This window comes from Manis pentadactyla, chromosome 14 (assembly GCF_030020395.1).
Source record: "Manis pentadactyla isolate mManPen7 chromosome 14, mManPen7.hap1, whole genome shotgun sequence".
Classification (NCBI taxonomy): Eukaryota; Metazoa; Chordata; class Mammalia; order Pholidota; family Manidae; genus Manis; species Manis pentadactyla.
The window spans coordinates 20,074,105-20,087,238 of NC_080032.1; the positions used below are offsets into that span (position 1 = coordinate 20,074,105).

Here is a 13,134-nt window from a genome sequence, read left to right on the forward strand (position 1 = left end):
GACTGGCGGTGTCCTCACCAGCCCAGGCCTGAGCATGTGTGCAAAGAATGTCCTCCTCTACTTCCTGAGCAGGTGTCCCAGGGACAGGAAGCGCTGTTAGGAGCTCAGTGTGGATGGATTCCCTTCGAGACCTGAGTTTTGAATCCTTGGCTTCGTTCCCAAGCTCTGAGACACGGGGAGTCACTTCATTACAGAGCCAGACCCAAGGTTTCTGTGTTCCTTCTATGAGCTCATGAAGATAGAAAGGCTGGTCCCAGTGGAGTTACAAATTCAATTCAGAAAGTGTTTATTGGCCAGGGCTGTAGGGTAGCCAAAGGGAGCCATTAAGAGGGCTTCCTGCAAGAGGTGGCTTGCACAGGAGCCCAGGGCAGTGTCCACTACAGCCCATGACAGAGGCCCCAGCCAGCGACAGAAGGTCCATCCCAGACCAGGAGCTCTCAGCTCTGACCCAGCTGGGCTTTCAGAGCCTGCAGCTCTCGGCTGTCAATGCCATTGCCTCCACACACGATGACCACGACAGAGGCCAGGGAAGGGTGCAGGCGGCCCTCAGCCTGGAGCCTCCCGAGGAGACCTGAGTAGATGGCAGCCAAGGCTGCCCCGCAAGCAGGCTCCACCAACATGCGCTCGTCATCTGTCCAGAGCAGGGGAATGGGGGTAAAGGAGAGGAGAGAGAAGGAGGAAGATCAGTTAGTGCTTGATGCTCTGGGCACCACAAATTCCTGAAGCTGGTCAGCCAGCCAGACATCTCACAATCCATCATTGGCCTGACCCTCTCCATCCATCAGTCTGACCATCCATCCATCCATCCATCCATCCATCCATCCATCCATCTGCCTTTCATCTCTATCCATACATCCATTCCTCTATCCATCATTAGTCTGTCTGTCTGTCGATCCATCAGGGTAGCCATCAATCAACATATCCATCCATCCATCCCTTATCCATCATTTGTCTGTCTGTCCATCCATCAGTGTAGCCATCAATCAACATATCCATCCATCCATCCCTTATCCATCATTTGACTATCTGTCCATCCATCAATGTGTCCATTGATCAATGTGTCCATCCATCCATCCATCCATCCATCTACTCATTATCTACCTTTCTACTCACTCATACATTCATCCATTCACCCAACAAGTATTTATTGAGAACCCATTCCCTGCCAGACCCTGTGCTAGGAAGGCCCTGAGGCTCCAGCAGGGACCAGGACTTGCCAGGCCCCACCTCACAGAGTTCACAGTCTAGTGAGGTGGATGAACAAGAGCCAAGCAGTTATGAACAGAGGGATTGGTGCACAGGAAGTCTCCAGCCCTGGGGGTTGGAGATGGGAGATCGGAGGAGGCTGCCTGGAGGAGGTGCCATGATGACTGAGCAGCCCCAGGTCACATGAAATCGGTAGGGAGCAGGGCCCAGAGTGGGCAGCCTGAGGGAGGAAGAGAACGGACAAAGATCTGGAAGCTAGAGATACATGGCACACTCCTTCTTCACCCCACCCCTTCCACCAACTCAGCGTGCACTTGAGTGCCTACTACATACCCCAGCCCTGCAAAAGGTGCTGAGGATACAGACAACAGAGAACATGCTACTGCTAGGGAGTCCAGGTCTTCATATGCTCGAGCCTGGGTGTGCGGGGGGCAGCGCTCACTCACCCAGGAACTGCTGCACAGCACACACGGCCTCCACATCCTCCACCACCTCAGAGAAGATCTTGAACTCCCGCGTGCATTCCAGGGCCTGCGCAGCCACAGTCCTTGCACCGAGGCACTTGGCCACACTGAAGGCAGGGGCAGGTGGGGCGGGGAGTGCAGGGGCTTGGGGAGGAGCTAGTGAGTAGGGTCTCCACCCCCCCCCCAGAGCCCCAGGCCCCCTCCCATCCTGCAGTGGGCTGGGGTCAGCATTGCAAGAGTCAACACAGCACCTGGCACCAGGAGGTGCTCCAAAATTGTGTGTCCCATGAATGACTGACAAATGCACATCACTCCTCTGACTCTGTAACCATGATTGTGCCATTTTTTGCACAGACTACAGAAAGTCAAACAGAGAAAAGGATTTTTTTCATTTTATTCACTAATATTTATCACGTCTATACTATAGCTAATACTTATTGAATGTTTACAAGATGCTGGATGCATAGATTTCCTGTATTAATCCTCACACTAACCCCTTGAATTCAAAACTGATGACCTCCATTTTACAGGTAAGGAAATGGAGGCTCAGAGAGGTTAAGTAACTGGCCCAGAGATACACAGCTAGTCAGTAGCAGATTGTGGATTCCAGTCCAGGCTCCAGAGTCCATGCTCTTTATCTCTGTGCTCTGGATCACCTACCTGCCAGTACCTTTCTGAGCTGGGAAGAATTTCAGGGCAGGGAGAGCCTTTGGTGAGTCCAGCAGAACCGGCTCTGCACCCCTAGTGGCCTAGAGCATGGACTCTGGAGCCAGGCTGCCTTTCAAACCTTGGATCTGCACTAGCAGGGTGGCCTTGGGAAACTCACTTCACCTCTCAAAGCCTCAGTTTCCTCATCTGAAAAATAGGGATAATAGCAGTACTTGGCTCATGAGGTTTTCTTGGGGACTGAACTGAGTTAAAACATTTCAAGTGCTTGGAACAGAGCCTGACACTTCGTACGTTACATAGAAGGGTAGCTGTGGTTTTTATGGCTGTTGCTATTAAGAACAAAGCCTGGGAGGGGACTCAACAGTAACTGAGGAAACACAAGAACAAGGAGATAAGCACCACTGTAGGAAGGCACTGTAAGGGAGGCCCTTGGGAGGGGAACCTCCATAAGACAGGCTTGCGAGGAGAGCTCTCTGAGGTGGGAGAAACTAGCCAAAAAAGGAGGGTGGGTGGAAGAGTATTCTAGGTAGAGGGACCAGCCTATGCAAAAGCTCAGAGGTAGGAAAGTGCACAACCCATTCAAGAGACTGGAAGACACGCTAGTGGCTGGAGTGGAGTGAGGAGGAGTTTGCATTTGGGTCTGAGTGCTTGAGGAAGGCATCAGCGGGGTTAAGCAGAGAGCGAAGAGTCATGTAGAGCAGTGGTGGAGGAAAGACCCACTGCTGCTGGGGTAAGGGCCCAGTGGCAGCAAGGATTCCCCAGCCAGTCCAGTCCTACGGATCCACCTGAGAGAAAGAGAGCATACATCCACACAGATGCTCACACGAGTTCATAGGAGCACCACGCATCATAGCTGAAAAAGCAAAACAACCCAAAAGCCTACCCACGGATAGATTAACAAAATGTGGTCCTTCCATGTAATGGAATAGTATTCAGCCATAAATGTAGAACATGGATGAACCTCAAAGACATGATGCTCTGTGAAAGAAGCCAGACACAAAAGGACATAGAACATGATCCCATCCACATGCGATGTCCAGGACAGGCACATCCACAGAGACAGGAAGGAGACCAATAGCTGCCAAGAGCCAGGGGGACGAGGGGCTTGTGGCTGGGGGGAAGGGCTATGGCACAAGAGTATGGGGTTTCTTTGCAGATGATGAAAATGTTCTAAAATGGACTATGGTGATGGTTGCAAAACTGTGACTATACTAAAAGTCTTTGAATTGTGTACTGTAAATGGGTGAAGGGGCCAGCAAGGAAGGAAGGTACTGGAAAGCCACGAAGGAGACTCATATGTTCAGATAGAATTCTCCTTGAAGCAAGAACTGAGTTTGTTTCTCTACCTGGTTACCCAGAACCTGGTGCACAGAGGTGCTTAATAAAGATGTCTTAACAGGCTATCTTGAGTTTAAACACCTTCCTGTCATATATCATTATATCCTAGTCCCAGAACACAATGGGTGTTTAATAAAATGTGGGAAGTGCTGGTATCTGTAAAGGATCCAATACATCTCCCCTCAAATTCATGTCTACCCCAAACCTCTGAATGTGACCTTTTTGGAAATAGGGTCTTGCGGATATAGTTAGTTCAGATAAGATCGTACTGGAGTAAGGTAGATCCTAAATCTCATGACTGGTGTCCTTATAAGCAGAGCACAGGCACACAGAGAAGGCCACATGAAGACAGAGGAAAGGTGACGTGTCTACAAGTCAGGCAACACCCAGAATTGCCAACAACCACCAGAAGCTGCACGAGGTGAGGAAGGATCCTCCTTTAGAGCCTTCAGGGGTGGCGTGGCACTTCTGACTTCTAACTTCAGATTTTAGACTTCCAGCTTCCAAGACTGTGAAAGAATAATCTTCTGTTGTTTTAAGGCCCCTAGTTTGTGGTCATTTCTATAGCAGTCCCAGAAAATGAGTACAGCATCCATGATAATGATGGTGATGAAGAATATAAAGTGAGGGAGGGTCTGGAGGCTGGACCACTCTCTGTTAGTTTGTTTATAAGAAGTTTTCCTCAGCTGAATTAAAATTAGTTACAATTTTCTAGTGATGTTGTGGAAAAAAATGAAACTTTGTTCACAATATATATTATGCACCAGAAAACAGTTATAAAACTGAATGAAGAATACAATCCCAACTTTTAAAAATATGTAATCCATTCATTCATTTCGCAAACAGTTATTGAGCACCTACTGTGTGCCAGGTACATTTCACTTGTATGCAATTATGTATGCACAGGGGAAAAGAAACAAAGCCTAGGGCAAAGGCAACTGACTGGTCATCTTTGGATGGTGAAATTGAGTGTGACATTTGGTTTTCTGTTGCTTATTGCTTGCCTACATTTTCTAATGTATCTGGAGCACTCTTAACTTTTGTAATGATACACACCAGTGAAAACTTGTTAATTAATTAATGAGACTTAAACTAATCATATCTCTCATCGACTTTTTCAGCACTGCCTTCTAATTTGGATTCACGTTATAGCAGTTAGAGTCCCAGGGTAAAGGAGACCCACCTGCCCTGGCTGAGACTGGGGGGCTAAGGGCAGCAATAGGCCTGCTCTCCAGCTACCCCAAAATGCCCCCAGCTGACACTTACCTGGTGATAGCTGGCAGTGTCACTAGCCTGCCTGCCTTGATGGCTGCATTGAAACAGTGCGCCCCTCGGGTCTCCATGGCAACCACGGGCACATGCTGCCAGCCCACCTCTGCCAGGCCAGCTGACACCCCAGCCAGGAGTCCTCCACCCCCTACCGCCAGCACCAGGGCTCCTGGCGGGGCTCCCAGCGCTGCCTTCAGCTCCCGCACCAGGCTGGCGTGGCCTTCCCTGGTGGGGGAGTAGGAGGGAGGAGCAGGGTGAGAGTCGCCCCCAAACTTAAAGGCTCACATATATATCAACTCCCCTCATCACCAGCCACAACAAGGGACAGGGGACTTGCAACACTTAGTTCACTTAGCTTTCATCCATTCCATTCATTCATTCACTCATTCTTTCCCCCTTCACCACCCCCCTCACCCAGGCACATTCTCAGCCATTATCCCATTGAATCCCCTAGAAACCTTGGAAAGAGGTGATTTTTGTGTGTGTGGTTAAGAGGGAACCAGCAGAGCACTTGGAAGGAGCCCAGCTCAACTTCTGGGCCAACAACCCAATGTTTTTGCCATTGACTAGCTGTGTGATTTCAGACACATTTCTTGACCCCTCTGTGCCTCAGTTTTCTCATCTGTGGAACAGTCATCAAACACCCACCTCCATGGCTTTGAGGAGGATTAAATGGATTAAATGTGTCCCTAAGTATACACTCAATAAAGGGGGTTTATTATTAACATTTCCATTTTACACATGTGGAAACTGAGGGACAGTGAGATGCTGGGCACCGAGCACATGACTCACAAGTGGCAGAAGCAGGGTTTGAACTCCAGTGTGCCTGGCGTCCAAGCCTCTTTTCCTCTCTAGGCCTCAGTTCCCCCTTCTGTCTAGTGGGAGGACTCTGGCTTTAAGAGCAACTCTCAGCCTTGAGCTCCATGGCGGGGGGTGGGGGGTGGCGGCGCCAGCCTTACCATATCAGGGGGTGGTCAAACGGAGGAACATTCACCCAACCGTCCCTCTTGGCCAACTCTTGTGCCCTCAGATTGGCATCGTCCCAGACCTGAAGAAAAACCGGAGTCCCCAGAGATCAGGGAATCAGGCTGCTATGGAAGCTGGAGCAGAGCCAGAGGCCTCCTGGGTGCGAGCGGAGCTGGCACGGGCCCCACAGCCTCCTAGGACCAGGATGGAGGCTTCCAGGGAGACGAACAGAAGTCATGTGCTCCCCACAGTTCCAAGGGGACCTGTCTTGCTGCAAAGAATAAAGCCAGGCCAGCCTGCAATGCTAGGAACAGTGAACCCCAAGGCCAGCTAGGTGGTCTCCACTCCTAACCAACCAGTAGCATGGAAGGAGGAAGGAAGGGAGGGACGGAGGGATGGAGGGAGGACAGATCGATGGATGGAATGAAGGATGCATGAATGGCAGAAGGATGGATGGATGGATGGATGGGTGGGTGGATGGGTGGATAAATGAAAAGAAGGACGGATGGTTGGGAGAGAAAGATGGAGAAAGGATGACAGATGGGAAGATGGCTGAAGGGATGAATAAACAGATGAAGGAAGGGAGGGAACTGTATACACTACGTATTTAGAGACCAGTTTTCAGGTACCATGGTATGACTTTTAATTTTAATTGTGATGGGTTTAAAAAGTCTGTTTCTTAGGGATGGTTTTTTTCTCCTTTCCAGGAAGGTAGAAGGATTACATGTTTGCATCTCTGTTTCTTTGGTAACAAGGTGAATCAGTGATATCCTTATCAGTGGGCATCTTTCACATGGGGGTGGTCTCAGAATGAGAAACGATACTGCCATCCCCTTTCTTTATACTTTCTGTTTCATCAAATGGCAAAAATTCTAAACTTTTAGACTGGATAATACCAAGTGTTAGTGAGGATGTGGGAAGATCACTCCTGGTAATTGCCAGCTTCCTGTTTCTCCAGGTTCGTGCAGGGAAAGTCTTCTCAGGCTGGGAAGAGCAGGGCTCTCCACCCTTAATATACATTACATCTCATTCCCACCCCTCAGCTCAGCCACCCCAAGAGAAGACTGGGTCCCAGGCACAGTTCATCAAAAGGAAGAGGAGAGCCTGTCTCTCAGGGATGAGGAGAGGGATACAGGAAACAGCCTGCTCCAGCTGCGTTCCCCTTCCTGGAGCCCTTACCTTTCCAGTGAGCTGAACCTCAGCCCCGTCCCCCTGCAGCCTGCTCACCACCTGCAGGGAGGTGCCTTCAGGGAGCACAACAGTGGCAGGGATGCCCAGCTTCCGAGCAGCGTAAGCAGCAGCGAGGCCTGCGTTACCGCCTGTGGAGGCAATAGTGGGGGCTAGGGGGTGCAGTGGGCATAGTTGCCTTAGCCTGTGACACACTTTTTCCTCCCCCTCCATGTCCCTTTGGGAGTCACTCCATCCCCGCACTCATACACCCCACCTTTGAGTCCTCTCCTTGGCCCTGGAGGTGGACATGTGATCTCAACTGAGTCAATCAGAGAACTCAGTCCATTGACCTGTGATTGGCTCATGGATGAGTACATGACTCAAGCTGGGCCAAAAAGATCAATCTATGGATTGAGGAGAGCCATTCAGAAGGGGTGCTCCCTTTTTGGTAGGGTTGGTACGATAGTAGGAGGCAAGACTGGAACTCCCAATGGCCAGCTTGCTACCACAAGGTCTAGATGAGAATAAAACTAGTACAGAGGAAAGACACACCAAGAGATGGAGAGATACAAGCAAGAGCTCCTGGATCCAGCTGTGCCTGAAAGCCACTTATCCCATGAATTTTCAGTTCTTGGAGCCCTGAAACTTAAACCTTTATGAATTGGGTTTCTGTCACTTCTCCCACAAGTCCTGATTGATGTGAAGAGGGCTGGGACAGGACATATGAAGTGGTCATGTGACCATGACCTTCATGAGGCTAGACCTTTAAGAGGAGGCTAAGCCCTGGACATCTGCTGCTCCAGCCAGCTCTTCCTCCCCACACCAGCCCTGAGGGTCCTCATGAAGCAGAAAGGGGCCAGGTCACCTGAGGAGCACACCAGGTGTCTGCATCCCTTCTTGACCACCTGGGAAGAGAGAGAGTGGGACTGGGGGCTAAGCCAAGCAGAAGTCACGGAAGCCTGTGTGGGATGGACTCAGACCCTCCCCACCCCGCTCCAACACTCACCAGCCCTCATCCTGCCCCTCCCATCTACACAAGCTCCCTTCTCCACTCCTGCCTTCCTCCATCCAGCTCAGATCCCTCACCCCTCCCCTCCTTCCTGTACCACCTCTCCTCACCCTTCCTGCCAACACACCCTCACCTCCTGGCAGAAATGCCCAATGCCCCGGATCTTGAAGGAGCCAGTTGGCTGCACATTCTCACACTTGAGGAAGACAGTTGTGCCCGCCACCTGGGACAGTGCCCAGCTCTCCAGCAGGGGCGTGACTATGTGGAAGTGCTCACTATTAGCACGCTCTGCCAGTGAGCACTCCATTCCCACAACCACCTGGAGGGCCTGCAGGAGGACACAAATATCAGAATCCAACAGCTCCAGGCAAGCTTCCCCTTAACCAGGGCAAGGGGGTGGAAAGTAGAGAAGACCTTGGCTCTCTTAACCCCATCTGGTGGCCAAGCTGTGAGACTCTGCTCCTCTCTGGGCCTCAGTTTTCCCCACCTGGACAAGGAGGTTGGGATGAGGGCCCCTTTCTTTTGTAACCGTGGCTGCCCACAGTGCTGGAGGTGTAGAACATGGGCAATACATTGTGATGAATGGATGACAGCAGAATTTATTCATCATGCATTCATTCAGTCAACAAAACATTTATTGAGCACCTACTGTATGCCAGGCAGTTCCAGGTTTGGGGACCCAGGAGTATACAAGTCAGAGGCAGACCCTGCTTCACCAGAGTTCACATTCTACTTGGGAGACAGGTGTTTCGGGGTGCGGGGGAGGGTGCATATTTTAGCACAGGCAGTCAGGAAAAACTTCTCTCAAGAGAGTAACTTTTTAAAACTTACATTATGGAAATTTTAAACATGGCAAAAATGTCAAGAACTGTATAATAAACCTCCTGTGTGGCCATGACTCCTCTCCAGCACTGATCAACTCACGGCCACTTGTTTCATCCGTATCTGCACCCATTCTCCCCTCCCTGTATTATCACTTATTTCTCTTTTATTATTATTATTATTATATTTTCCTCCTATGTTATTTCATCTGTAAATATTTTCAGCACTTATCTCTAACAGTAAAGAACTCTTTTAAAATAACATAACCACATGGATTCACAGTTGTATATATTTGTCCAAACTAGGGGAATTCTAACTGAAAATGGCTAATTTTATTTTATGGAAATCATACATCAGTGATGCTTTATAGTTTAGATGCTTTAGTTTGATATTTAAAATGTCATCACAATATCATTATCACATCTAAAAATATTAATCATAATTTTTAATATCAAACATCTGGTAACTGTTCAAACTTCCATTTGTCTCATTGAACTGGGTAAACGGTTGGTTTTGTGGCTGGTGGTGGTTTGAGGTTTTTAACAATTTGGATCACGATGCAGATGGGACCTGTGCGTCTTGGCTGGTGGAGAGGTCTTTTAGGTCTCTTTGGATCTGCGTGTTTCCGAGGGGAACTTTGAGATGAGTGACAGACAAGAAGGGAGTCCAAGAAAAAGCATATTCCTGGGATGACAGGGAACAACAGATAGACCCACTTTGACAGAGAAGTGAAGATGGGGTATTGCAGGTGTGGAGAGAAGGGATTGAGTGTAGGAGGTAAGAGCAGGAGGTGAGCAAGGAGAAGCAGGCAGGGGTGTGAGGAGGGCGTTCCACGTTGCGGTTATTCCAAGTCTACTTGCAGTGAGAAACCATGGAGAGCTTTGAAGCCAAGGTGAGGGTGAGTGAGTCGGCGAGTGAATGAACCGGTGGGGAAGGGCAAGAAGAAGAGAGGGTGGAAATAATAATAATAATAGCTACCCTTTGTTGAGGAAAACAGAAAGGAGCAAACAGCCCCTCTTTGCTTCTCTAGGGCAGAAAAGCTTTAGGCCGCCCCTGCAGTTCCACTATGTGCCACTAAGGGGAGCGCGGCAGCCGCCCCCGCCCACCACAAGCCTGAACTTGTCCACTTTCGGTCCGGGTTCCAGGTCTCCTGCTCCTCGATTTGACCCCGGGGTCCTTGCTGGGACGGCTCCGGGATTCCCCAGGCATGGCGCCATGGCGAAGTCTGAGCCACCTCCACGCAGTTCCGCGAAGGGCACCTCTTGTATGGGGGATGTCACTGGCCGTGAGTTACCCAGGCCGCCCAAACCAGACTCCTCTCACGGCCACCTGGGCCTCACCTCTGCTCTGGAGCCCAAGAATGTGGGCTTTGGGATTGATCAGAGAATAAAGTTAGAAACCAGCTCTCACTTTTTCGTTGTGTGGCCCAAACAAGTGTCTCAACCTCTCTGTGTCTGTTTCCCCTTCTATAAAATGGGAATAACAGTCTCCAAACCACAGATTTATGATGTGGATTAATAATAATAATAGCTACCCTTTGTTGAGTCCATATCGTGTGCCAGACATAAGCTGAGTCCTCGGGAGGCATTGTCACACTGGGCCTCCTAACAACGTGGGCATGCTTATCCTTATTCTAGTATGTGCATAGGGCACCCACAAGGTGCAGGCCCTGACCTAGGAACTGGGGGTACCACAGTGAACAAGTCAGATAACCAATCTTAAAGCTGACTTATAGTCTGACGGGAAGATCAGCATTCAATAAAAAAACTATATAGAGAAAGAAAATAATCAGAAATGGTGAACACAGCTAAGAGAGAAATACGTACATATAGGAAGTCTTTAAGAAAGTAATCAGGGGATCTACTTTGGGCAGGGGGGTGAGGAAAGACCTTTTGGAGGAGCATTTAATACTTAATTGCCAGGTGTCCTTAGGAGCCATTAAAATTAAGACTCCCAAAATGAGAATGAGCTAACCACACAACAAACTGGGTAAAGAGTTTGTGCACCATAAAATCATTGTGAGGATTGTGAGGTCATGTAATAAAGGCATCAACTCTGTACCTGACATATTATAATAATAGCCATTAGTTGTGTGGGGCCTACTGTGAGCCAGGCACTGTGCCAAGAACCTTATATATTATCTCATATAATCCTTATAACTACCCTGAGATAAGTTCAATAATTAACTCCATTTTATAGATAATGAAACTGAAGCCCAGAGAGGTTACATCACTTGTCCAAGGTCACACAGCTAGAAACCGCATGGCCGAGATTCAAACTCAGGGAGTTGCTTTGGTATCTGTGCTTTTAACCACCATGCCTACTTCGTGTATTATATTAGCATCATTCTTAAAGGTATGAGCATTTAATACTTAATTGCCAGGTGTCCTTAGGAGCCAAATGCTTCTGGCTTAGTCCCCAGGCTCCCCCAGCCTTACTGGTTAGACCCAGCTTCCCACCAGAGGATGGTAGGCATCAGTCAAATGAATAAGCCCTAAGTTGTAAACAACCTTACCAAGTCCAGATGCCCATCGGGCACAGTCTTCCCAGATGGAGGACTGAGGCCAAGCTGAGCCCTCGGCCCAGGGACACACAGCTTTCACCCCATATGGCAGCTACTGGGGCTCAAGCAGAAGCCCCAGGCCTGCTGCAGAGCAATGCAGCGGGAAGGCTGGGGCTGGGCTTCAGGTCCCAGCAAGCATGTCCTTGGCCAAGCCACTCTCTTGTCCTTGGGGCCTCCCCTGCTGCATCTGTGAATTGGAGTAAGGGCCATCTACCTTTCCTACCTCCCTTTTCCCTCAGGCTTTTCCAGAGGCCACCTGTGTGACATTCACAGCCGAATCCCTGGTGTGGGGCCTGGGGAAACTTGGCTGACCCTCTGCTTGCAGAATGCCCAGTCCTGCCCCTTGGGCAGCCAGGACCTGCTCTCTGGTCCCAAGGGCCCCGGCACCTAGCCTTCTCCTCCAAGGCAAGCCAGGCCCCGGGGCACACTAACGGGTGTGCTAGGAACACAGAGGCCGTGCACCGCTTCCCCCTTCCCACCCACTCATCCTGGACTTTGTCCCAGAACCTTCCAGACTGCTGTACATTCACATTCACACGGGCACACAGAGCCCCAGGGGCACCATTTAGGCCCCGGGTCCCCTTACCTTCCTGCCCAGCAGTCCCCAGGCTAGCTGGGCCACAGCTGACCAGCCTGCCTGGGCACCAGCGCTCCCAGTGGCCTTGGCCCCTCCTTCCACGTTAAAGGGACAGCTCCCAGTGGAGGAAGGAGGAGAAGGAAACGACCTTCACTATCTGCACACTGTCCACAACACACGCATTATCTGGTCCCATTTGACAGATGAAGAAGCTGAGGCTTAAAGAGGGGCACTCAGTTGACCGAGGCCACCCGGCCAGCAAGAGACACCCTTTGCTTCTCACGCTGGACTGTTCCTTTTGTGGCATAGATACCTCCAGATTACTCCCAAGTCTAGTGCTTGTCCCAAATACCAAATCACTTCCCCTGGACCACCCGGGATCAGCTTAGGTCTGAGACAGGAAAACAAGGACAAAGAAACAGCTGCTACCTGTCACATGAGAAAGGCGTATTTTTGTCTGAAACAACTCATCTCTGATATATTACACCCAACTTAGGAGCCCAGTTATTTATTGTTCAAAGGAATGACTGACCATCCGTTCACTCAAATATTTATTGAATGCCTACTATACGTCAGGCCCTAGGACCGTCAGCCTGAACCAAGGCAACACGCCTCTGCCCTCATGAAGCCCCAGGGGCCACTGCAGAGTGGTTCCAGTCAGTGCTGTCGGGTGTTCGCAGGAGGAGGTGGGGCAGGCTGTGGGCACCAAGAGCAGGTACCTCACCTGGCCCCAGCGGGCTGTGAAGGCTTCCTGGACGAGGGGAAGACTGAGCCGAGCCAGGAATCAGGGCACAAAGGAATGGGGCGCAAAGGTCTGAAACTGAAAAATGTGACATGTTCCAGGAACAGAAAAGTGTCCAGTAGGACCAGACCAGAGAAGGCATTGGGACTGGAGAAGAGGGCAGAGTGCACAGGGGTACCTGGGCCCATCCTGGGTCTATACCTTAACCCACAGGTACTAGGGAGTCATGGAAGGCTGTAGGGAAGTGATGTGAGCAGATTCACATCCTGTGTCTGGCATTAACTCACTGGGTGAAGCTGAGCCAGTCACATCCACCCCTGGGCCTGTTTCCCTGTAAGT

At 50.1% G+C, this 13,134-nt stretch overlaps 1 protein-coding gene across 3 annotated transcripts; it reads right to left on the reverse strand.

Annotated features, from left to right (window-relative positions):
- Nucleotides 1-269: 269 nt before the first annotated feature.
- SDSL (serine dehydratase like) lies at nucleotides 270-12,256 on the reverse strand. 3 transcript variants are annotated; one of them, XM_036929384.2, is made up of 10 exons: nucleotides 12,063-12,256; nucleotides 10,020-10,280; nucleotides 8,225-8,419; nucleotides 7,948-7,987; nucleotides 7,092-7,231; nucleotides 5,906-5,994; nucleotides 4,944-5,171; nucleotides 1,922-2,025; nucleotides 1,653-1,777; nucleotides 270-631 (listed from the first exon to the last, which is right to left on the reverse strand). In XM_036929384.2, exons 2-10 carry the CDS (start codon nucleotides 10,128-10,130, stop codon nucleotides 461-463), a joined length of 1,203 nt encoding a protein of 400 aa, XP_036785279.2. In that variant the 5' UTR covers nucleotides 10,131-10,280; nucleotides 12,063-12,256; the 3' UTR covers nucleotides 270-460. The 3 variants fall into 3 exon arrangements, with proteins under 3 accessions (XP_036785279.2, XP_057347472.1, XP_057347471.1); XM_057491489.1 differs by lacking the exon at nucleotides 10,020-10,280; XM_057491488.1 differs by lacking the exon at nucleotides 1,922-2,025 and having other exon boundaries at nucleotides 12,063-12,245.
- Between the last annotated feature and the right edge of the window lie 878 nt (nucleotides 12,257-13,134).

What these genes read in the sequence shown, in the direction of transcription:
- SDSL (XM_036929384.2), bottom strand. Translation starts at nt 10,130, where the DNA reads ATGGCGCCATGCCTGGGGAATCCCGGAGCCGTCCCAGCAAGGACCCCG. An exon ending in TTGGGCATTTCTGCCAGGAG is followed by an intron (nt 7,988 to 8,224) that starts GTGAGGGTGTGT and finishes CTCTCTTCCCAG; the next exon opens with GTGGTCAAGAAGGGATGCAG. An exon ending in ACACTGCCAGCTATCACCAG is followed by an intron (nt 2,026 to 4,943) that starts GTAAGTGTCAGC and finishes GACTTTCTGTAG; the next exon opens with TCTGTGCAAAAAATGGCACA.